This window comes from Nipponia nippon, unplaced genomic scaffold, assembly GCF_047370975.1.
Source record: "Nipponia nippon isolate SJK-2023a ecotype South Korea unplaced genomic scaffold, ASM4737097v1 scaffold_35, whole genome shotgun sequence".
Lineage (NCBI taxonomy): Eukaryota > Metazoa > Chordata > Aves > Pelecaniformes > Threskiornithidae > Nipponia > Nipponia nippon.
In genome coordinates, this window is record NW_028262353.1 from 288,978 (window position 1) to 313,578 (window position 24,601).

Sequence of the window (24,601 nt, forward strand, 5' to 3'; positions counted from 1 at the left end):
TATTTTAATAATGGCCAGATTGCTATCGTTTAGAGTTTATAATGCACTCGGGATCAAATGTCCTGATATTTCAAACCCCTTCCTGGGGGCTTGTTTTATAAAAGAAAAAGAAAACAACAAACCTTAAAACAAGAAATAATAAATCAAAGAACCTCCACAGCCCTTTCCCAGCATCCCCGGACACATCCTGCTGAGCAGCTAACATTCCTGCCCGCTCCACCTGGGAGCCGGCCGCAATCCCCATGCTGGCAGCCCGGGGGCAAGGCCAGCACAGCCCCGGCTCCTCGGCAGACCTGCAACCATTGCCCTGTGCTGGGAGAGAACCAAAGCTCCGGACAAACGGGCTGCTGGGGCCATGAATTAGCGGTAGTGGCACCAGCAACCTTCCAGCACAATAAATACATTCAGCAAAACAAAGCCTGGCACCACAGAGCTGCCGGTTCTGACCGTGCAAAAAGTCACGAGTCAGCTGAGAACGGGGAAAAAGAAAGAGAAAGAGCAGAGGAAGGGGAGCCGCCAGGAGACCCACTGCGAAACCCAGGTTTCGGTCTCCTGACACATGTTCTCTAGTATTTTTCCATAGCAAAAGCAAAGAACTCCTGCCTTTTCCTGAAAGCCGAGTATCACTCAATCACACTGCACTGGAGCCAAGGCTTTAACGCCGCCATCGCAGCGCTCACACAAATGTCACGGAGGCCGAGAGGCGGCCGGCACAGGGTCAAGCTACTGCCAATAAAGTGTCCTCTTAAGGAGGGCTCCTCGCAGGGCTGTGCACCTGACCTGCTCTTGCCTCCCGAGCCCGCTGTGCATGCTCCAGGGAGGTGTTACCACCTTCTCCTGTCAGCTGTGGGGAACAGGGGCACAGATCCGATTTAAGGTCACTCAAATCCGAGTGCAGACAGGAGCGCTGCTTCCCTCACCCCTCTCTGTCCCAGCCCTGGGGTCTCAGGCAGAGCTCAAGCACTTGCCCAAGCAGCTGCAGCCAGGGCACACGCTCCCCAGCGGCCAGCCCCAGGATGAGGGGGGCATGGGTGTGGGGTCGACCTGGGTGGCAAGGAGAGCTGGGGGAGCGGAGGTCTCCAACCAGGCCACAGGATGCAGCAAGCTTTCTGCACACATTCATCTTAGCAGAAATGGTGGCAGGAAAATTATAATCAAGGCAATTGCTGCCGCTCCAGCCAGGATCTGCTGCTTCCCCAGTACAGAGCGAGGCCACGGACTGACCAGTGTCCAGGCAGGAGCCATCTGGCCCCATCCCAGAGCTGGGCAGGACCTGCACCGTACCCCTGCCTCCACCCCTGCGCCCGAGGAGCTTGGGCAGTGCCTGCCATGGGGGAGGCAGCACCGATGCAGGGGCTGCCCAGCTGGGAGGGCCAAGCGGCACAATGGCCTGGAAGAGGAATTTTTTTTGTGTGTGTGTGTTGTTTTGCTTTGAAATTCTTTGGAAATGCAACTCCAAACAAATGAGGACATTGTCTCGGGAAACACGTAGAGGCTGGAATCTGGTTGAGAAAACCCATGGGATCAGAAAGTCAGGGGTCAGGGATTAGCCACAGAGCAAGGTGGGTCTGCAGGGACCGGCAGCAGCCCCCTGCCAGGCACAGGCAGGGCAGGGGCGGTTCCTCTCCTTTGCACCTGTATGTGAGTGCTGTCACTTCGGAGCAAAACCTGCCCTGGTCACCAGCTGTCCCCAGATCCACGCAGGTGGCGAGGCTGGGTCTGCAGGGGTCTGGGCTGACAGGGGCTGCGGGGGCTGGAGGGTTCATGGAGAACCCGCCCCATGCTGTCCTGCTCACAGCAGCGATGCTCGACTGGTCTGAGCAGACACCAGGTGCTAGTGGAGCAAAGCCTCTGGGCGCTCTGGAGAGCGGCTCTCCCCCTGTGCAGGCATGCGCCTTTCTGTCCTTGAGTGCGAGTGGACGTGCGATGCCTGCCAGGATCCTCCCTGGTCAGAAACAGCGCTGAGTCTTCACACAGAGCAGAGGAGAGGGAGGGCGGAAAGGGAGGAAGAATGAGACAAGTTCCCCTTGTTGCAATTCAGCGTTGGCAGGAAGGACGAGCCCTCCCCTGCACTGCTCCCGCGCCATCGCACGTGTGCTCATGCCCCATCCTTCTCACAGGGATGAGCCCGGAGGGTGCTCTGGTGGGCTCTCAATAGCCAGGGAGCAGCCCCAAGGGAAGTTGAGCTCCAGGGGCTGGGCAGGAAGGTGCCACCTCCGAGTTCCCCATGGTGATGGGGACAGGCTGGACCCCTGCCCAGTGAAGGGCCATGCCATCCCCACACCTGCCTGCAGCTGGTTCGGCTGCTCTGCAGCACTAGCCAGGGGCCGCCTTGGCCATGCAGCGTGGCCACCAGCACTGCCACCAAGCCCCACGTGTCCTCCCTGTCACCTCCATGCCCAGGGAGTCCCAGCCACTGCAGTCGGCTCCGACTAATGGCAGAGAGAAATAATTAAATTCCAACATGAGGGTTTTTTTGGTTTTTTGTAAGAAAAATAGATGGAAGACTTCACCAGCCTCTGATTTTTCGTGTGTCCCTGGAAAAAGACCTGGGGGTAGGGAACCGGCCAGCTCAGATCAACTGAGAAAATCACTGCCTGTGAAAAATGTCCACGGGCAGCGCATATTTGGGAGCCAAGGGACAGTCACCATGAAAAAGTGCATCAGCACTAAAGACAGCAGATAGAAAAAAGGGTTTAGCAGTGCAAGGACCAGGGGAAAAGCAAAGCTTCAGAGTACAGTGGGTCTTGCCAAGCCCTGTTAATAGCATTCATTTAACGCATCTCCCATAACACAAGTGACACTAATCTCTCTGCAGGAAGGGAGTGGGGACAGAAAGGCAGGGAAGCACGGCTGCTATCAGAGTTGGGCTGTGACATCTCACCAGCCCAGACCTACCCCTGACAGCTGGGGGCTGCTAATTTCCAGCCCTTCAGCATCAGTCTTCCCCCATCAGATGCCAACTCAAGCCCCATTAGCAGCAGGCACCAGGGAAGCCTGACTCCTGCTGTTAGCACATAATGCCATAAAGCAGCAAATAAAGAGGGAAACCACTAATTGGATTCACAGGTCTCTCCAGTGTCCTGACAGAGAGGAGTGGGGGAGTGACATTATCTCCTCGTCACAAACCCCAGCATTGGACCCAGGGCTCAGGAAAACTCATTTCTCCAACTTGTTTGTGCTCATGAACAAACCCTGCCCCGCGAGGATGTTTCTCCACACATCTCCAACCCGTGGCAACCTAGACGAGGCCGTGCGGGCACAAACACAGCCCCGCACCGGCAGCCGCCTGCCGAGTACAGTGCAGAGCCGCACAGCCTGACAGGAGCACACGGCAAAACTGTGTAAGGACTGTTCCCTTGGGAAACAGGAATAAAAAGCAACCGGTGCCACGTAGCCAACGAGCAGCCCGGGGCAGCCCTGCTCCCACCCCCTCTGCACCCCAACCTGCCATGAACAGCACCCACAGCACCTGCCAAGACACATCCCTACCGCAGGTCTCTGCCACTGTCCCCAAGGAGGGCAGAGGCGGCAGCTCGGAGCAGGTTAACGGAGGGGGTGAATGGGAGGCCCTCCATCACACTCTCCTCAGGCAGGAGGAAAATCTGCCAGGAGATGCACAGGAGCTACATTTTTGCTCCTTCCAAGGTGCGTTGGATTGTTATTGCTAATGCAGTATTTCCAGGGCATGCATCTGTCCAGGCAGCATGTACCCACCAGAGCGTAGTCTGTAAGGAAGGAGGCTAATGGCATGACTACACCATGAGCCCACGTCTTGGGGCTGAAAAATCAGCGCCCACGTGCGTGGTTGTGCTCCGCAGCTCAAACCTGAGGTGGTTTCACACTTCGCACTGGAGGAGGGACCCCTTTGCAGCTCCTCTGCAAGCAGCCTCTACCCAACAGCAGCAGGGACCACGCACAGGAGCTGCTGGTCCCCCCTTCCCTGTGGACGGGAATGCTCCCTTCATCCCAGGGCAAGGGTAGGTGCTTTCCCATCCAGGTCAGCTGAATTCCCCTCTTCCCACCCTGAGCTATCGCAACTGATCAGGAGGCCAAGCAAAGTAAGGCACCTTTTCTTGTTTAGACTTGAACACGCTCTTATTATGAGCTCCCTTCCCCTCCTGACCATAATCAAAAAGTTGTGTCTCAGATTAACTTCCTGGAGATGGAGCAGCCCAAACAACTGCCCCAAAAGCCTGCCAGGCCGACCACCTCATCTGGGTATGGCAGAGGGGCTGCGGTCAGTGCTGCAGGTCCTGATGCTGCACTGACACCTCACCACCGCCTGCTCATGGTCAGGGTGGCTGCTCCTCCTGCAGCCACCTCAATTCACGAGCCAGGTCACCGATCCCTGGGGCTGCTGCACCCTCAGCCTTGTGCCATCCACAGCCAGGTGAAGGCACCCCAGAAAGCTCAGGACCCTCCCAGTGCGGGGACCTGGCTGTGGAGAGGCAGCTGGGCTGACTTCAGGAACACCCCGAAACCTCCTACCCAAATCCCAGCAGTTCCCCTTCCCCTGGGCCAACCCACAGCTCATGGCTCATGTGCCATCCACAAACCATGGTCTCTGCTGCAACTCCCAGCTGCAGGAAATTACAACGCTAAAACTGAGCTTGATGGGAAGAAGTGCGCAGCCAGAGCATTACACGATGCTGCTGTCTGCCCCTCTGGTGAACTATAGGGAGACCAAACTCCGCCTGAGGAAGCCTTAAGAGAGCAGCCAGGAGTGCGTAAAAGCAGAGACATCCTTAAAGCATCGGGGGGGGAGCGGACAGCAGAGCCAAGTCCTGTCCTGCCTAATTTCAGGCTATCGCCTGCAAGAGCAAAGGGTGAGGCCTCTCCCTAAAAATACACGCTGCCCTAAAAATACACAGTGCAAGCTTAAATTAACCATGCTGCACACACCCTCGGCAGGGTGCAGCAGCCGGAGCCTGCTGAGCCCCAGCCCCCCCAACGCAGCCCGAGGAGCGGCAGGGTCCCCGTCAGCCTCCCAGCTCACGCCTCACGCTTCAGCCAGGCCTTTGTCTGGTTCCCCCTCAGCAGCCAGGCACCATGACATTACCCTCGGCAGAGAAACGCCCTCGGCTCTGAGATCCACCCAAGACCTTTACTCATTTGCAAACATCAGTTCATACATGTTCATCTAATTTGCTAGGTTAGCTATTGCTCATCACGTAACAACACTCGCATCTCTGCAGAAGAAGGGGATCCCTCTTGCGTCAGGCGCCGCACAGACAGCCTCCCTCTGGAAGCGCCCCTAACTTCAGGAGGCAAAAGACATCGGGAGGATGATGCCAGGGAAGCTGAGGGCTGCAAAACCTGATGGAGATGCACTGCAAACCCCAGATACCCCAAATCCCACCCTGACTGACTTGGTCTGTGGTTTCATAGGATAAAATCAGCAACAGTACAACAGTGGGAGCAGTTTCCCACATCCTGGCTGTACGGCTACGGCACCCACCCACCTCCTGTCTCAGGGGGACCCCACCAACCCCACTGCTCTGCACCTGCACATGTGAGAGCACACATGACAGGCTCCTCGAAGCCCACAGCTTCTGCTGGGACCCCTCACTGGGCAGAGGCTCTCGGGAGAGCGGGCATGGGCCCGAGTCAAAGAGCACCAAAATCCCAGCAAGTAACTCGCCTTCCCATTCTGACTGCCAAACTGGGACCAGCAAGCCCAAACAAGAGACGGAGCTGTAACCACACTCATTACGGCTGGGGAGACACAAGCAGAATGAAACCACCATCTGCCACTCATGCCGGTGACTCACGTGGCCACCCAACGGGAGGTACTTTTTGGTCAGGATTTTGTTCTCGGTCACTACTTGGGGTGGGGACCAATGCCTGGTTTGGCCATGGGAACACAGGGCGAAAACCAAAAGAGGAAGCAATGACAACTGCCACCCCCGAACTTGCTACGCAGGTACCATCTCCACTCCTTGCTGTATCATTCTTCCTCATATGCTCACATAAAGAAACCACAAAACTTGCTAGATAGTAAGACAGAAGGAAAAGGAAAGCCAAAAGCTACATCTGTGCTGAAGCCTCGGTGCCTGGCCCCATGGAAAGCTGCCTCCTATGAAAATACACCCCTGCTTCACCCACCGCAGGCTGTCGAAAGGAGATGGGGACTGGGGGAGCAAGGTCCAAAGGGAAGCAGGCACTCACGGTGTAGACTGAGGGAGATGTTGATAGAGCGCTCTTCCACGAAGCCCTTCAGGTTGGGGATCTTGGCACACTTGAGGATGGTCTGGGAGGCACTGTCACCCACATGAACCCAGCACACCGTGTCTTCAATGTAGTTGAAGTCCATGGCCGTGGTCTGCTTGGCACTGGTGGGCGTGATATTCGGCACAGGTGCTCCGCTCAGGTAGGTGGCCAGGATGTTCTGGGAGTTGGCGATGAGCAGCACAGGAGGACGGTCCACGGGCTCTGGCAGGGAAAGGAGGGGAGAAGGGTGGTCATGGCAGAGCACCCAAAGCTTGTGGCTGCAACGCCGTATCAGCCCGGCCCTTCTGCTCCAGAGAAAACAAGACCATGACATGCAGCCCAACATGTGCAAGAGGGTGGTAGCACAGGACAATCCTCAGGGAAGAGATTCTATGATTGATTCTAAGAGCACCCTGAAGTGAAGAACCAGGGCAGGGGTACACACACAGCAGGAGGCCACAGTTTGCAGAGCTGCCAAGAAGCAGCACGCTTCTCCTGTCAAGGATCTCACCATTCTTGGCTTTGCAGGATCTGTTATCAGGCTGCAAGAGGTATCCTTCAACACAGCTGCACGTGTAGGAGCCCTCCGTGTTGGTGCATGTCTGGCTGCAGGTCCCATAGACAGTGCATTCATCGAAGTCTGGAAAAGAAGGCAAAAACCCCAAGGTTTAGACTAGCAAACATCTCTCCTTAGCTGCCTTACGAGGGAACGAAGGCTCCCCCTTTTCTCCAAGGCAGAGCTGCAGGGGAGGATACAATCCCCAAGCCAAAGGGACAGTCACAATGGCCTCCAGCAGAATACCTGGCTAACGTCACCTCGCAACACCTGCGGGCAGCCCCCAGCTTTCTGCTCCAGCATCAGCAGCAAGACAGCAAAAGGACAATCCCTGCCTCACAGCTGAGCCTTTTCAAGGCCTAATTATCCACTGCTCCTCCCCCCTACTCTGCAAAATCTGCACCTAAATTTCCAGTCTGAATTTCTCTAATCTTCAGCTTCCAAACCCCTGGCTTGCACGCTAGTCTTTCTTCTGCTAGATGAAAGAGCAGTCTCCATCGGAGAGCTCTTGCCCCCAGAGATGCGTGCAGGAGCTGATAAAGGCCCCTTTCACCTCTGCTCAGATAAATGAAAGAGACAGAGCCACTGCAATCTCTCACTTCCAGACTTGTTTCCAGGCATCGCATTGATCTGATCGCTCCCTGATGACCCTCTCCTGTTTTCCAGCATCCTCTGAGGCACGGACACCAGGAGCACATACAAGCCCAGCAATGGCCCCTGACTCTGTACACAAAGGCAAAGCCTTTTCCTTACTCCCTCCCGATATTCCTCACTCAGGCTTTCAGGAGCTGCATCCACGTAACGGCCCCACGGCGGCAGGGAGGCAGAGTCCCATCCTGTCAGCGCCTTGTGCTCCCCGCTGAAGGTCAGAGTCTGCCAAGCCCCAAGTCCTTTTGGCCGCGCGGCTGCTGAGACGGCGGCATCTGCCACAGCCCAGAGGAGCCACGGGCACCATGCCAGGGGTGATGGCTCTGCCCACCCCGTACCGACCTTTGCAGCTCCTCCTGTCCTCAGCCAGCTGGAAGGAGTTGTTGCAGTAGCACGCTGGTCCGCTCAGCGTCGGCACGCAGTGGTGCTGGCAGGCCAGGGCTGTGCAGTTTGCTAATTGTTCTGAGGAGACAGGGAAGACGGAGGAGAGAGGCTGTCACCGATGTGCAAGCAGGGACGCTCGGGTGAGGAACAGGATGGACACCTGAGCCCCAGCGCTGGGTGAAGGGGACCCCAGGCACCCCACCAGGCTTTGCTGGGGGCCTCCATGCAGTCCCCCTGCTCCCCGATGAGGAGGGAAGGACCAAGACCCTCAGCAGAGGGAGGGGAGGCCGTAGCAGATATGGGCTGCTCCATGAGAGGGGCCTCTGAGCAGCCCCAACCGTCCCCCAAAGCTGCTGACTCGACACCACTTCCCACCAGGAACCCGTTGCGGCCGCAACCAGCCGAGACCCAGCACTCCTCGCATGGGAGAGCAGCGTAGGAATCAGCTCCAGGGTATCCCAGGGGACATGGATACCAGAGACACGTCAGGGTGAGCTTATCTGCCATGTCCTCTCCACAGCAACTTCCCTCTAACCAGGACTGCAGGGAGCCCAGGGACCACTCTGCACCAGAGATGCTGTGGTGCAGGCGGCAGAGGAGCGCTCAGGCAGGCAGCCAGCTGCCAGATGCACCAGGGAGCCCGGAGCTCACAGCTGCCTGTCCCCCTGCAGTGGCAGCACCATCTCAGCGCCACGGTCAGGCAGCCCCAGGCAAAGCTGGGACCACAGATGTGGCCACCCAGCTCACCATCTCCCGCGGCTTCATTTCCATTAGCAGTCGTAATAAACACCAATAAAGCCCCCACCTGCCCAGCGCTGCCAACAGGCAAAGGGAGGCCAGGGCTGCCCACCTCACTCCGCTGATAAACAGCAGCAGCCTCCAACTTCATCAAGGTCATTTAGCAATGGTCCTCCTTAGCCTGCTGTGAGGGACGCGCTGTCGGCCCTTTGTTGGGGGGTTGGTTTATGTTGGGTTTTATTTCGTCCCCTCCTCTCCTCGCCCTGCCCGACCTGGTTACTTGGGTGCTCAGAGGGCGTTGAACTGGGTCTCAGCAAATCTGCCGGGTGTGGGGAAACAGCAGCTGCCCAGCCACAAGCCTCTCCAAACCAAAACCATCCAGCCCTTTCCACATCCCTCTTCGCAGCTGGGACTGGACAGGGGAGCAGCGCCCAGGCACTGCGAAAATCCTGCCCCTCGCATGTGGAATGGTTTAATAAGCCAGGCAAGGCCCAGCTGCATTGTTTACAAGGTTTATCGGCTTTAGCAGGCCCAGCTCTTCATTTCAGATTCTTATCTCTCAGCTAAAGCACTGCATGCATCCAAAAAAACAAATAACCCCCAAGAGTGCCGAGTCTGCAGGAGACGGATGATGGGAGGAGTTTCAGCATGGAGGTTCTGATGGCATTTCCATCCCTGTGGATGTCTGCAAGGGCAGCAGAGGCTCCCTGGCTCCCCAACGCATCTCTGCATCTCCGCAGGGGCACCTCTGCGGGACAAACCTCCCACCCGCTGCAGAGGGAGTGAGCGGCCCTGGGCAGAGGCCAGGCACAAAGGGCAGTGAGGGGAGCAGGACAGGATGGCACGATGCTCCAGCAGCCGGAGCACAAACTGCGGTGACAGCTCGTCCCCGAGCCCGGGACAGAGGCGCGCTGGGGCTCTCGACCAGCTGCGAGGAAATGCCTCCCCGGGGTGGCACCACCAGCTCTCCCGCCGCCGGCGGGCAGGCAGGGGGGATCTCGGCATCTGACACAAGCGCTAGTGAGGGCTTACATCCCCAACGTGCCCAAACCTGCGAGCAGCAACTGTCCTGACACGGGGCCTGCCCACACCCAGCCCTTGCCTCATGCGCGCTGGTCACGTGCTGCCCAGCTGTGAAAAATCGGATCCCACTTAAGGAATGAGAACTATTAGCAAAATATTAATTGTCAGCTCGGGCACAGCTGCAGAGGCCGCCTCGGGCTCCTCCTGCAGGAGCTGGGCAGCAGAGAGAAGCTCTGTCCCAGCTCTGGGGCTGGGTGGGAGGAGCCCTTCGGGGCAAGGTGTCTCACACCTGGTTCAGGCTGAGCCGGGCAGGAGCCCTCCGCCCCAGGCAGAGGAAGGGCTGGGGAGAAAAGCATGCTCGCTGCTCGCCCGGAGTCTGCAGAGACCCAGCTCCAGGGGTCAGCCCAGGACACACATTTCTGAGCGACTAATCTGCACACCAGCAAGCCAGTGCACACTGATTTAGGGAGAGTTTTCCAGCAGGATTAGCAACCGGGGACAGGCCAGGAGGGGGGACAAAGCTCCTGGAAATTAGGAGAAAAACATACTGGTATCTCTTATCTGAACCAGAACCCCAGCCCTCCAAGCTTTTAAACCCAAGAGACAATGCAGCTATTTAATGGCCTGCAGGCTCAGGAATGATGGGCATTTCACTTGCAAGCGGCTCTGGCTAATCTCTGGATCTGCTACCGGCCAGCCCGGCACTGAGCTGCCCCACACCGGCTGCGCTTGGCTGGGACAGTGGAGCATGGAGCGCGGTGGCACCGGTGCGAAGCCATTAAACAAAACCAACGTGGGGCTCACACCGTACAGCCAGAAACTGGGGACAAACGGGGACCTCGTGACTCTTACCATGGTAGGGGAGGAAAGGAGGCAAGGGCAGTATCTCGTGGGGCAGCCCCCTACCCACAGCCCCTCTTTGACCGCCACCCCCCCCCCAGACACCTACCCCGACAGTGCGGCCCCTCGTCGGAGCCGTCGAAGCAGTCGTGGAGCCCGTTGCACAGTTTGCTCATATGAATGCACAGCTCTGTGCCCAGGCAGTTGTGCTCATTGGGCTGGCATCGAGACACCTTGCTCTGAGGACCTGCAAGACAGCAAAAGGCAGAACTGTCACCAAAGGGAGAGCGTGACGGCTCTGCAACCCTACCACCTGGAGGAAACACTCAAAACCTCAAGGGAACTCTCAGCCCTGCCACATTGCTCTGCTGTGGCTCTCCAGCAGTGGCCATCACCCACTGGACGTGGCCTCGCACAGCGAGATTTCATGTAAAAGCTCTTAAGGCAGATGCAGGGGTTCAGGGAACCTCACGTTCCCCAGGACATTCGTGGGAACGTTTTTGCAGTAGCTGACAGCAGGCAAGCACCGTGCCAGTAGCAAGTGTGTGAACGCGCTTTGATTCTCCCTGCCCAGATGTATGTTAAATCCGCCTTGGTTTGGATTCCTGTGCGCAGCATGTGCCCCAGAGCATAAGCAGCACCCACCTAGCAAGGCCAGTCCCAAGTCTTCTCGGCTCCCACGGCAGCTTGAGGCCAGAAAAGGCCACCTGAAAAGGCCCAAACCAGGCTCTGTCCCCTCCAGCATCCCTAGCTCTCCCTGGAGGAAGCTCATTACACAGACACTGGATTTCCCTTTCAAAGCAGGCAGGACCACTGCAGGCACTGCTCTCCAGGGAGGAAAAGCCTGACCTGTCTGGAGTGAACTTTACCATCGCCTCTGCAGCGCACGGCCCGAGCAGGAGTACCCATTGTGCAAAAAGGAAGGAGACCTGGAGTAGCCGGGGCAGACAGGGACCCTCTGCCCAGCCCCAGAGACCGCCGTCAGTGGACGCGTGCCACCCTCAGGAATGAGCTGGGTTGACGGGCTGAGGTCCCAGGAGGAAGGTGACCCCGGACCTCAGCAGCCCCAGACTCCCTGTTTCAAGTTCCTGTGGATCACATGCACTCCGGGCTGCCCGGACACATGGCTCTGGGCACCCCTCACTGCTGGGAGGGCCGGGGGCACATGGGGTCAGGCAGTGCTAAGCACCCCAAGCACAGCTGACCAGCCCCCCACCGCCCCAAGCACCCCCTCAGGTGCCAACATGCTCTTTGTTAAGAGGCTGCTGTGCAGGCAGGCTTGCAGGGGGGTCGTTAAGAACCAGGGCTACGCGATACAAGGAGACTTAATCTCCATTATTAACTAGAAAAATTACAAAGGAAGCAAGGCTTTATTTTTAAGCTTCTCTGAAAAGAAGCATGGCATTGAGACAAACAACAAAATACACCATAAATCGATTAACATCCTGAAACCCCATTAAAAGCTCCACCAACATCCTGGCTCCAACACTGCTTCACCCCAGGCTGGAAGGCAGCTGCCTGGGGGTGGTGCACTGATAGTGAGCCCTGGCACAGCGCGGGCGCAGCATGGGCTCAGCATCAGTGGCCCACCGGCATGGCACAGCATGGCACACGGACCAGAGAGCTCTGCAAAGCCCGACTCCCCTCCGCAGGCTCTCCTCTCCTTCCTGGCCCCAAACCTAAGCTTCACTTTAGGGCTGAATATGCAGCATTTTGCCAGCCCTCGCTGGAGCCACCAACACGCCTCTGCTGAGTCAATGGCAGCGCACAAGTGAAATACTAAAATCCCATTTTACAGGGAGACAGAGGCTGTTTATGCCTTGCCCTCACATCAGCAGGGCAGGCAGCACATCAGCCCCGCTGGCAGCAGAGACAATGGCAGAAATAGCTCCCCGAGCTCCCCGTGGAGCACCCTGTCCTTCGCAGCAGGCGAAGCGCCAGGTGAGCACCGAGAAGGGCACCTGCAGCGCATCACGCGCTGAGCACTTTGTCCAGGCACGGTCCCGTTTTAGACAGCTATTGAGACCAGCAGTCACCTTCATCTAAGACTCCACCAGTGGAGTTTGCCCTAAATAAGCTTAAACTCTCCTTGGAGAGGAGCATTACATCATGCACAGCTTGCTGGGTCCAGCCCAGCGCTCCGTGTGCCAGCACATCCTCATCCAGCATGGTTCCTGCCCCGCTAACGCGCTCCTGGCCAGCGAGGGCTCCGTTTCACTCCCTGCAAGCTGTCACTGCCGAGCTACACTAGACATGCTTTTAACCTTAATCCACAGGCTCCCAGCTCCAGTGGGGGCTAAAGGCTCTCAGCAGCACATGTGGCTGTGGAAGGCCCAGGGAAGGAACTCCGGGACCACAAACACCCCGGGCAGGCGGGGTAGCCCTGGCTCTTGCCTCCAGCCTGGCAGCTCAACCCCACCCCAGGGCTGCACCGGCGCTTCTCCCCCAGCCTCATCTCCCACAGCTCCACTGCCATCCCTGTGCCCCAGCCCTGTTTGCAGCACGCAGTTGGCATAACTAACGGGAGACCGAGGTTAAAGCCTGGGGGTGGCTCCTCTCAGATGGAGCCTTCTCCAGTTTAGCCTGGGCCACTTCTGCAGGAGGCAGCTGCGGGGGCACTGCCCCAGGGACAGGCAGGGCTTGCACTGCCTGCGCTGCCTGCATGCCCCACGGCTCAGCGGCAGCAAGGAGGGCGAGGGAGGAGGAGCCCATCTTGCTCCGCTGGGCAAGGGCCAAGGGGAGTTTGGATGAGGGATGGATGGGACCTGCTGGCCTCCACCCCGTGGTGCTCCTGACCCTGTACAAAACCCCGCAGCACGTCCCAGGCAGACACCTTTGCACACCCATCCCTCCATCCTCCAGACTATGAAACAGCAAATTGATACTCGAGGAGCAAATGGAGCAGGCTGGGTTTCTCCTCTGCCCTTCCCAAATGCACCAAAGCCTTTGCAGAACTGAAGGCCAGCAGGAAAACTTCAAGAAGCCGCCCCACAGACCAGCATGCTCCTGCTCCTGCGGAGATGCGCAGGAGGTTCCCACGGCAGGAGCCACCCACAAAAGCCCCTGCTAAGAGCACACAAACACTGCACCTTGCAGAAAGGTTCCCCAGCCTGCCATAGTGAAAACTTCATCCCCTTTCGTTTGTCCATTTTGTGTGAAGTGACTACCTCTGGGCTGTTGACACATGCATGCCCCTTCTTGCACAAGAGGTGCCCGAAGAACAGAAATCTAATAGGCTCCAGATGCCAGATCACTGCCCTGCACACAGGCTGCGTGTCAAACATGTTCCAGTACGTTTCCAGTTAGCTGACTGGCTTGGCACTGGGGCGATGGACTCCACCAGGATGGGGGATACAGGGCTCAGGACTCCCGGGCTCCATTGCAGCCATCAGTTTCTCCTCCTTCCCAGCCCCAGTCCAGGGCACCCAGCAGACTATTCCCAGGAGAATTTCTTACCAGGTGCCGCTTCACGGCTTTTGTTTTTCTCAGGGGGCTGAACAACAGCGCTATCTGGGCACTGAGTAATTGCAAATTAAGGGTTAATTAAGTAGTATCAATATACTACTTCAAGAATGAAGGCACTGAAATGAAGTGCACAGTTCATCAGTCAAAACTGATCTGCCGTGTCCATTATTCCCCTGCAAAGAGCCTGGTTCAAACTACTTATCACAAACAGGGCAGGATTAATCTACAAGCCACTTTGTTTGCTTTTGACTGTGTTGGCACACTAATAAATGAGCCAATTTATTACATGTGACAAGCTTGTGGTACACCCCAAGGAGCTGAATTAGACAGGAATTTTTAACCTCTAAAAACCACTTGGAAAAAAAAAAAAGGGGAAAGAAGAAAAGCAATTCTTCCTCCTGTAAATGCAGCCTGTCGTTGATTTGGCAACAGCCCAAAGAGACACAGACACGGGGGAACGCAACAAGGGAACAGGCAGGAGGAGCTGGGAGCGGGATGGTCCTGCTCACCCTGCCGGGACGGACGGCAGCGCCAGCAGCCAAGCACCGGAGGAGCTCAGGCAGGGAAGGTCTTGTGGCTGCCTCCTGGCTGCACCCGGCACCAGCGCTGCAGGAAGAGGAGAGCAAAGGCTTTGCAGACAACAGACTCGCTTGAGACGCGTCCGAACCTGAGCAGGGCCACGCCATCGACAGATCCAGCACTGGGCCAGCACGGCGAGACAAGGGATTTGAGACCTCCTGAACCCTCGGACTGATGAACTGTTTGATGCTGAATCCTCGCAAACATTCAAACGACCAAAGGCCGTGGACCTGCAGATTTGTCTGCAGTGAAGCAAATGGTGCCGCTGTCACGCAGCCAGAGAAATGCGTGCCGGCAGCTCGGCTGTCCCGCTCGCAGGCAAACCCCCAGCCTGGCCAGGGCACCCAGCTGAGCTGGGAGAGCTCCAGGCACGAGGCCAGCCAGGATGCAGCAGCCATAGCTCAGCCACAGCAAATTCATTTCTCAGAGCCCCTCATCTCCTTTGATTTTCAACAGGACGGAGGCTCTTGTCCAAGTTTTTTTCCCTCTGGAAAGCTCCATGGAGTGAAAAAACGACTGACTGGGCAAGAACCAGGTACGAGCCACTCGCATAGACACGAGCACAGCACTGAGCTCAGAAAGGGAACTCTTCCTATGCTCAGCTAACACGTGAGCAAAGCCAGCAAATACTTAAAAGGATTCCCCAGGGAGGAAAACCTCGCACGTAATAGACGGCATTTCAAGAGACTCTGACATGAGTACATTAGCGCAATGTAAATAACCCTGCCACGCTGCCAGGGCACGAAAGGATGCGCCAAGCAGCCTGCGAGAGCCGTGTTTGCAGCCTGGGCTTAAGAAAGATATTAAATAATAGTAATAAAAGTCATTCTCTCCCTGCCAAAAAGATAAGGAAGATGAGAGCCTGCTGGAAGCCCCTGTGCTGAAGCAGCGTGAGAAAAGCTTGCCTGGCAATCCCAGAGATACCGGGCTCTGCGCCCTGCATGTGCCAACAGGTTGGACTCCACTCACACGAGCCCAGGCAGGAGCAGGCAGGCAGCAACCTCCATTCATACCCCCTGCCCGTGGGAAAGGCACAGATGGGCACAGGCGAGCGGCAGGCCAGACGTGCACCAGCACTGCACTGAGCGCTGCCTGACTGCCAGCATGAAGGAGCCAGCACCGGTGGCCGCTGACCCCAACCTCCACGTCCCAGAGGGTGTAGCATCCTGCTGGCTCCCTCCCGGTACTCCCCAGGCTAACACGGTCTTGGGGCTTAAAGCAGGAACTTGGGGAACGTGAGCAGAGTCCCTCAGAAAGGTCAAGCCCCTCCAGGTCCTCAAACCTCAGCAGTCGCTTCTGAAGCTGGGGAGGGAACCGCTCCCTAGGAAAAGAGTGTTTCCAAAGTTTAGGGACTGTGGTGGTGATGGAAACTCGCGGACTCTGTCGCAGACGCAGCGTCAGGGCGAGAAGAGAGGAAACGCTGGGCTTTGGTCTATGTCTTGCAAGAGGTTCCCACCTGCCTGTCCTGGAAGCGCCGAGCATGCACCAAGGGGCACACGGTTAGCGGGGGTCCCACGCCCCCCAGGGAACAAGCCTCCCTCCTCCAGCAGGAGCTCCAGGTGCTTGAGCCCTCGGGGGACTCTGAGCACACCTGAGAGGGTCTTCCTACCTCCACCCCACCAAGGCCACAACTGCCGCACAGACAGACACGAGGTGCATCCGCAGAACAGACGCTGCTCCCAGCACCAGGCACCTCACCAGCCCACGTGGTGCTGGAGCAGGGATCCGGGAGGCATCAGGTGAGCAGCGGTGGGGGATGCTCCCAGCCCTGCTTCAGAGGACACCGATGCTTTCCAGCTTCCGCCGGGGTGGCAGCAGCCGGAGCAGGCAGGTATGGCTCTGCCTTCCCCATCCAGGAGGGAGACTGCCAGCCCCCACGAGCGGTGCCTTCACAGTGAAGAAAGAGGAAGAAGGGGAAGAGGGAAAAGCATCCAAGGGGCCATTTTCCATTCACCTGTATGGAGGGGGGGGTGGTGAAGTGAGCACAGACACACGCAGCAAGCGGAATACGTCAATCAGGACAGATTTCTTCCAGCCAGGGAAGGGCCTCTGAGTCCTCCCGCAGTAATTTTCCAGGGCTGCTGATTGACTGGAGCCAGACAGCCCATCCCAGCCCCCTCATCCCTCCCACGGAGGGGACGGTTGCATCATTTTGCCTTAAGAAATAAATAACCCCAGTGCCGAACCAGAAACTGCTTTGGAGGAGACCTCTATGCCAAGTACAGCGTGAAGCAGGAGTCTGGGAAGGATCTCTGGGCCAGAGGATGAGAGGATTTTGCTGGTCACCGGTGAGCAGCGGCAGGGATGAACCCAGCTGTGGCTGTCCTGCCAGCCGGGCATCTCGAGCCTGCTTTCCTGACACAGTAAAACAACCTAATGAGGCTGCTCCTGTGAGGCAAGAAGGGCAGCATACTCTCCCTCATCAGATGGAGGGAGAAACCAGGACACAGGGAGAGGTGGCTCCTTGCTCCAGCCCGGCTGGAGCAGAGCCCCTGGCACAGCGCAGTGCAGCGGGACCAGCACACCCGCCGTCCCTGCAGAGCCCACAGCACCAGCATGCCTCTGGCTCGCTCCCCCGTGCAGACGCACACGCTCCATCCCCAGCCCTCGCACCCCGTCTAACCCAGCCTGGTTCCCCATTTGCTTCCAAACCAAGACTCAACTGCCCCATCCCAGAGATCTCCTTCTTCCCTTCAGCCCAGCCCTCGCTCCAAGCACTCGTTAAATGCCAGGCTCCGGAGGCACAGCCGCTTGAGGAAGGGATGCAGCTGCGTCAGAGCTGACCCCATGCAGGCGCAGCCCCTGCCCAGTGCCACAGCTTGCTGCTTCCTTGCCTCCAGGACTCTGTCTTCCTTGTGTAAATCAATTGTGATGGAAACAAAAAATAAATCAGCGACACCCCTTTCCCAGAAGGCTGTTTTGTTATGATGGATCATGGCCCCAGAGCCAGAGGCCCCGGGAGCAGAGGCTAGGGAGATAAAGGGAGGACGGACAGCTGGACGGCTTGGACTCCTTCTGCGTGCGGTACCCCCCCTGCCCCAAGGTGCTGTGGACTCCTGGTACTACAGGAGAAACAGGAGCTGAGGTAGAGCAGTTGCGCAATGCCGCCTGTTTGGGACCCTGGAACGACCGTGCAATGAGAATGGATGAAACAAAACCAAAAGAACATTATTAGGAAGGAAGGCATACATACATATATCGGGTGATTCATCCGAGCCATCCGGACAATCCTTTTCCCCGTCACAGCGCCAGCCCTTAGATATGCACGTAATCTGATCTTTGCATGCAAACTGTTTAGGGCTACATGTCTTCGGTGCTGGATGAGAAAAGAAATAATGATAATAAACAAGATCAGTTTCTTCCCAAAGACAAGTTATTTAAAAAAAAATAAAATTTAAATTAAGGACTAGATTGCTTTTAGTTTGATTTCTTTCTAATGGCTCAGCGAAAGTTTTAGCCTGGCATCAGATCCATCAACCCTGCCCCTAAGGAAAGGAGAAAATTTAAACTGAAGCATTAATTACACTGCGAGAAAACAGGAACCGAGATCCATGATGCGCTAACAGATTTTAAAGATCATTTAACTTGGATGAATTAGCTCCTGGGAGCCAAAGGCAGTTTATTTTCTATGCTAGACAGTAAAAAAGACAGGGAAAAAAATAAGAAAACCCAAATGAGAACAAATTAAAAAGTAACATTTTTAAATCACAAAGACAGCAGCAGCAGCAGGACAGGTTCTCCATCCATCCCGCGCCCAGGAAACACATGTGCACAACCGGGACGGCACCCTGAGGGGAGGGTCGGCGACCCCGGCACCACCCTCCCGGGACACACAGAAATAAAACAAAGTCATAACAAAACAAGCAGGAAAACCTAAAGCACAGAACCGGCCTGAAGCCCGAGGATGGGAGCAGGGCTGGGAAGAACCCCGGTTCCCTCTCCCCTGGGCGCTTCCAGGCCAGGGTGGGGTCTCCCCCTGCCAAAACTGGCCCCTCGAGGAGGCTGGCTGCAATGGGGGGTCACTGCACCCCCCCGAGCACAGGCTGCGTGACCTCCCCTTTGCCAAAGGGTCGCAGTTAGAAGGGAAGGCAGAGACCCTCGCCCGTCCCCGGCACTGCTGGGCTGCACTTTGCCAGTCAGCAGGTGCTGCACCAAGGTCTCTTTTGGCCAATCCACAGCAGCAGGGGCAGCGCCAAGCATGAAATAAATGCGTCTGTAGCCGTACATGTAACACACGCAGGGTGGGCACCAGAGCCAGCCGCCTTGGAGGTGAGGCCAAGGCAGGGCCGGCAGCAGAAGTTCAGGTAAGAGCTGCCGTCGGGAAGGGTCGAAATACAGTGAAGCTGTGCCAGCTTCAAACCCGACCCACCATGCCGGGGGCTCCCAGGCGAGGGCCATTGCCCTGGCATGCGGCAGAGCCTGGCACATGGCAGAGCCCAGCCCAGCCCCCGCAGCCCCACTGGCTCGGGCTATCTTCTTGCCAGTCTTTCAGCATTTCACTTTCTTCCCAGAGATTCAGCTCTCTGCAGCAAACGCTTCCACACCGATTGCAGCTTTTGCTCTGAACAGCGAGCCCGAGCCCTTGGGAAGGCAGCAAATCTTGAAAACCCAATGAAACGCAACTGTGAATGTTTGTTAAAAGCAAAGGCAGTCAAACACACGCAATTCCCTAAACATTTATCTTGTGTCATCCCTAGTCTTCTGCTAAATTCCCTGCTCCAAGGATCCACTTAACTTTTTGCTCAGCCCACAGAGAGAGGGTCTCTGCATCTGCCTCGCTGCAGCCGCGCCAGGCAGCACCACAGGCAGGAGCTGCTGCCAGCGCTACAGCTCATTTCACGCATTTCATGACCCAGCTCGCCCTCAGGCTCCTGACAGGCAGAGAAGGTGCCATGATTTCTCTCCAGCTTCTGCCACGTGAAGAAAATGCCGCAGCCGGGTCCAGGCAGCTTCTGTCCGGTCTGCAGCGGGGATGCTGTGAGGGAAGAGGATGGGGAAGGTCCAGTCCCCAGTCCAAATCCCAGTTCCTAAAGGGTGGGAGGAAACTCTCCCCACCATGTAATGATGCTAATTCTTCCTCAGACCTGCAGAAGGGTTTTGTTTGATGTCATTTGGTTTGATTGAAGAGTATCACCTCCTACAAACCTCGCTTCCCTTCTGTCTTTAAAGCATCAGCGTTGGAGCTGTTGCTCAGAGGGAAAGGCTCGATGCCATGACGGGGAGCTCAGTGCAATCAAGATGGAGACTGGACATATCAAAATGGATGAAACATCCCCAGTTATGAGCAGATGCCTCCCCCTCCACTGCCCCCCCCCCACCTTCTTTAGGTGAGAGATTATTTGGAGACCAAGCCTGTCCCCTTCTTCCTGCAGGACGTGGCAGCGCAGGGCTGCGAGCTCAGCAACAGGCACCTCCTGCAACCAGCTCTCCTTCGAAGCCGGCTCTGCCGCCCCCTCTTCCCAGAGAAGCTCATCTTCCGCCTCCATCTCCCAGCCACAAGCGTACCAAATGCAAGATTCATTAAGAAAACCACAGCAAAGAACCGACACTCCCTTGGATTTCCTGCTCTCTCTCATCCTCCCAGGTCTCCAGCAGCCACAAAGTGACCTACGGCTGCCGCAACCGTGCAGACGACCGCAGCCGGCACCCAGGAACCCACTGGGCCAACAGCAGCTGCCGTCTCCCCCAGGTCAAGCTCAGCTCCCAGCCTCTTACCTGCCTCCTGCCCGCCAAGGGGAGCGGGCAGATCTGCAAGAGGAGGGCAAACCCCTGGCAAGTGGTTCCCAGCCTGCTGCCCCATCCCAGCCGCTCACAGCCCTGCAGGGATGCGTCTACACAGGAGGAGAAACCAGAGCCAGGACAGGATCTTGTTTTGCAGTGGAGACACCGGTCCTGGAGCAGAGATGCTCACTAGCAGCACAGAACATTGGTCCCTCACTTGAAGACATCATCCCTAAGTAGCAGCACCTACACCTTGCAGAGCAGCCCCGTCTCCAGGGCTGGCTGTGCTCGGACTGGAGCAGACCAGGTTCTCCTGCTAGCAGCAGCTCCCCCACGCAGGAGCAGAACACACGGGATTTCTTCCCAGCACTGAAATATTGCCTACACGCACTTTGTCAGGCTGCACACGTGTCATGGCTTTCCTCAAGGAAAGCCACACCTAAGGACATGTACCCTGCTCACACCTGCCCTTCTCAGCAGTGGCGATGCTCCAGCTCAGTCCTTCCCTCGGCACAGGCAGACCCCGGGGAGCAGTCCTGCCACTCCTTGCCGCCACAGGGCACGTTAACCCGCCGTAAAGCTGCACCCGAACCCAGCCCAAACCACCAGCCATCCCTCTCCGCCATTCCCAAACACGAGGACGGCTTCGGCAGCACGAGGCCTCACGGTTTCTAGAGCAGCTTTCACACGACGGCCACTGTGGCTCCATGCAGGGGGAGGGAAGGAGATCGTTTCCCCTCTCAGCAGCCAGCTCTCCAGGCTCCTCGGCAACCCCACGCACTTTCTGTTCTCGCACAGCATGTTCCCAGTGAGTTAAATGGCCCCAGAGTAAGTGTCGAGATGCCTCAGTGCCAGGTGGACAATTAAAGAAGGTGTCCGTTAATGCATCCTTCACACGGAGCCAAATTTCTTTCCAAAAGCCAGGCGGCCGCACCAGCAGAAGCGGCAATGGCAGCGGAGAGCGGAGGTCCAGCTCCGGGTCGGAGAATAAAGGCGCCTTCATGCAGCGCACAATGGCCGGCTCAGAGCAGGGCCAGGACAGCTGCAAGAGCCGTCCACAGAAAACACGTCCCTCTGGCAGTCGGAGGAGAGATCCCTGCTTAAAAGTAATTCAAAGGGAACAGAGGCGAAAAAATTGTACTAAAAAAATGGCAAAAAAAATGGCTATTGCGGTGCAAGAAAGTGGATCCTTCTTCTCCAGTACGGGGTGGAAGCAGACCCACCAGCGAGGGCGCGGAGCAGCAGGGGGGTCTTCCCAGGCGGGACGAGGACCGAGAGCCCGGCTGCGCCTCCCGCCGTCCCACAGACATGGGCAGCTGGAGGCTTCGCGTTAGAGTGCAGCAGGCTGGGGAAAAGGGCTGTTAAAGAAACACAACAAAACACATTTCATTTTTGCCTAAAGCAAGAAATCGACCCTTCCATTTAAATGGACTATTTTAGGATGCTGGTGAGCAGGAGGTCTTCACCTTGAGCAGAAGCCAAATTACCTTCAGTGCACAGATGAGTACGGCATAAAAACCTAGATAGACTGGAAGCAAACCACAAAAATATTAAAGAACTCAGTCCCTGAGCAAGCCGTACTTTCCTCTTCAGCTCAACTCCTCCTCCCCTCCTCGGGAGGAGGTGGCTGGCCGCTACTTTGCAAAGGAAACTGCGCTGGCCATAAATACGGACTGGAATGAGCGTGATTTGCAAAACAGATGTTCGGGGGGGGGGGGGGGGGGGGGGGGGGAGAAAGGGCGAGAGGGAGAAAAATAAATGCACTCCACATTCTTCCCAGGTCTCCGTTCCCAGCTACCCCCTCCCCTCCACGCTCGCACACCCCATCTCGCGCAGTGAGGAGCCTGCCAAAGCACACACCTCCTGTGCTGCGCAAAGAGCTGGGCTCGCCCTGCACCCAGCACCGGGGCCCACGGGGAGTCTGCGAACCTGCCTGGCACACAGGCTCAGCCCCAGCAGCAGCTCGTCCTGCTCTGGCCAGGACGGATGCAGCAGCCGGGTCCAAGGTGCAGCAGGGAGCCGGTGGTCTGCAGAGCCCCAGCCAGGCACCCAGCGCCCCTGGGCCAGCCGGAGCAATGTGCACTGCACACCCAGGCAGATGCTCCCAGCTCCCAACACCGCATGCGCACACTTTGCCTCGGCTAAACAAAAATCTGCCAGGTTGTTCTGGAGGGCAAAAGCCTGGCAGGAAACCATCAGACCCTGGAGTAGGGGGGACAGTGAAGCCCCGGCAAGCAAAGGTGGCATCCACCGAGTTCCAGCCCCATTGAGCTCACCACCATCCCGGGCGCGTCAGCACGTTGGCTGTGCCAGCACACACCAAGAAGGTTTAACGCACGCCAAGGCACAGGGGAAGCCACTGCTACGATCTGCTCTGCTCCCAGTTACCGTTCTGGCCGCTTTTGGCTGATTGCCTTTCTCAGGGGAGAGCCTGTCCCATTAGCCAGCTGAACATCACATCTTCATCCCACCGTCCCTCCTCTTCACCATCTCTCCCTGTCAACTCAGCTCTCAAGACACCACTTGGCTGGAGCATACCCACAACTCCAAGGCCGCTCTCCCCAATAACAGCTGAGCCCATGTCCCCGGCGGGACCCCCCTGAAGTGCTAACGTGCAGTCCCATGGCACCAAGCTGGAAGATCATCCAAGCAGCCCAATTAACCAAACACAAAAATCAGAGTCACATTATACTTTCATTTTTTCTCCCCGACATCGTCCATCCTTTGTCCTTGAATTTCAGAAAAAATGTGATTTGTTCTTTTTCTGTGCTTTCAGGACTCTTCAGATTTCCCAGAGTTTCTCTGCAGCCACAGGACAGACACTAGGAAGGGTTAAAGCACGGATGCACGTGCACCCCTCGGCTCTTTCATGCTCCCTTGGTCCAGGGTCTGGGGCTTGGTACAGAAGCCACGAGGCTGATGCTAAAACCCCAGACCTGCGCAGGGGCACAGCACAGTGCAGAAGTTTGTGCAGAATCTGCAAGCTGATGACTAATGTAAATTTGCTGGGTCCTTTGGCTCCAGAAAGCTAGACAGGGTAATAGAGACATTTAAAATAACAAAACCTGAAGTTTGTAGGCACATTTTTTTCAAGAGGAAGGGGAAAGGAAGGTTTATTTGTTTGTTTTGCATTTAAATACAAGATCTCTAAACAGTTCAAATGCATTTTTGCAATTCTTCCATCTGGCCCCCTCCAACGGGAAGATTCAAACCAGATCCACTGCTCTATCCCATCCGCTGCCATGAATGACATTGCTGTGCGCTCCCAGCCATTCCCACCGGAGAAGCCGCAGGTATGTGCGGCTGGGATGAGGGGGAGGGGCCCGTCCAATTGCTAAGTAAATATTGACTTTAAAATACTTTTTTTTTTCCCATTTCCTTTCAAGTCTGCCTATTGCATCTAAATCACGAGGCATTAACCTTCTTAAAAAAAAAAAAAAAAAAAAGACAATTTTGAGAAGAAAAGCCTGCCTCCGCTTTGCCAGAGAGACATCTGAACAGCAGCAAAATGCCATTCATAGGAAAGGCTCTGGCTGGAAAAGCGTGCCCCGGCTGAGGAGGAGGGCAGTCGGAAGGGCTCCCAAGCAGGTTTGCTATGACTTGCCTGATTTTTAGAAACACTGAGGCGGCAAGCTGAAAACAAGAACAAAATTCCAACCAAAGAGCAGCGCCGGCAGAGCCCCCAGCCATCGCTTTGGGTGCTGATCCGGTGCGCCCCACAGTGTGCCGGCGCCTTCCCTGGTTTTTCTTCTCTGACTTCTGCTCATCTCCCCCAACCTGACAGGGGGATGCTCTTGAGAACCAGCTGGAAGCTCCTGTCCCGCCTGCCCCCAGCCCCATCCTGGGGCACAGTCAGGGCCATCACCCCACGCATCAGATCCCGCTGCCAGGAGGGACAGGCAGGATGGGTTCCATCTGCTGCCCAAGAGCTGCCAGATTCGCAGGCAGCCCCCCTCGAGGCCACACCGAGCATTTAAATACTCAGCGAGGAGCCCGTCACCCCGATGGGGACAGCCTGGCCCTTGATACAGCTGTCCCCAGAGGCCGATCACGCACCCAGAGGGCCCCTTCCCGCGCCAGCTGTGCGGGGCTGTCTCTCTGTGCCCTCCCATCGCCTGCCCAGGCGCTCCCCGCGGCAAGGGACACCCATCCCTCCTCACGGGCACAGGGGACAACAGGGCAAAGACTGGGAGCAACTGGGTTCCTTCACCGGGTACCCCAGAGCGCACCAGGGAGGGGGAGCCCGGGACCCCAATGTTCCTCTCTGCTCCGGGGACAAGCCCAGCTCCCGGCTCCCTCTGGGCAGCAGAGTCTCCATGGCTGGGGCAGGGAGAGGCGACACAACCCAAGGGTGCAAGGGAGAAGCCCCAGCAGAGCCCTCGGCACACACTGCCCCGAAGAGCCCCAGCACCCAGGGTCTGTCCCCGGTGCCCA

At 56.9% G+C, this 24,601-nt stretch overlaps 1 protein-coding gene across 4 annotated transcripts in view; it reads right to left on the reverse strand.

Moving 5' to 3' along the window:
* Positions 1-24,601, reverse strand: part of LRP1 (LDL receptor related protein 1) — a 91,994-nt gene that overhangs the window by 55,869 nt on the left and 11,524 nt on the right. For 3 of the 4 annotated variants that reach the window (XM_087771092.1, XM_087771091.1, XM_087771095.1), the window contains exons 2-6: positions 17,640-17,762; positions 10,512-10,649; positions 7,760-7,879; positions 6,725-6,853; positions 6,172-6,435 (exon numbers count right to left, since the gene is read on the reverse strand). In XM_087771092.1, coding sequence (XP_087627218.1) covers positions 6,172-6,435; positions 6,725-6,853; positions 7,760-7,879; positions 10,512-10,649; positions 17,640-17,762 — 774 coding nt within the window. The remainder of the gene's footprint in view (positions 1-6,171; positions 6,436-6,724; positions 6,854-7,759; positions 7,880-10,511; positions 10,650-17,639; positions 17,763-24,601) is intronic. The other variant, XM_087771094.1, reaches the window with a different exon arrangement.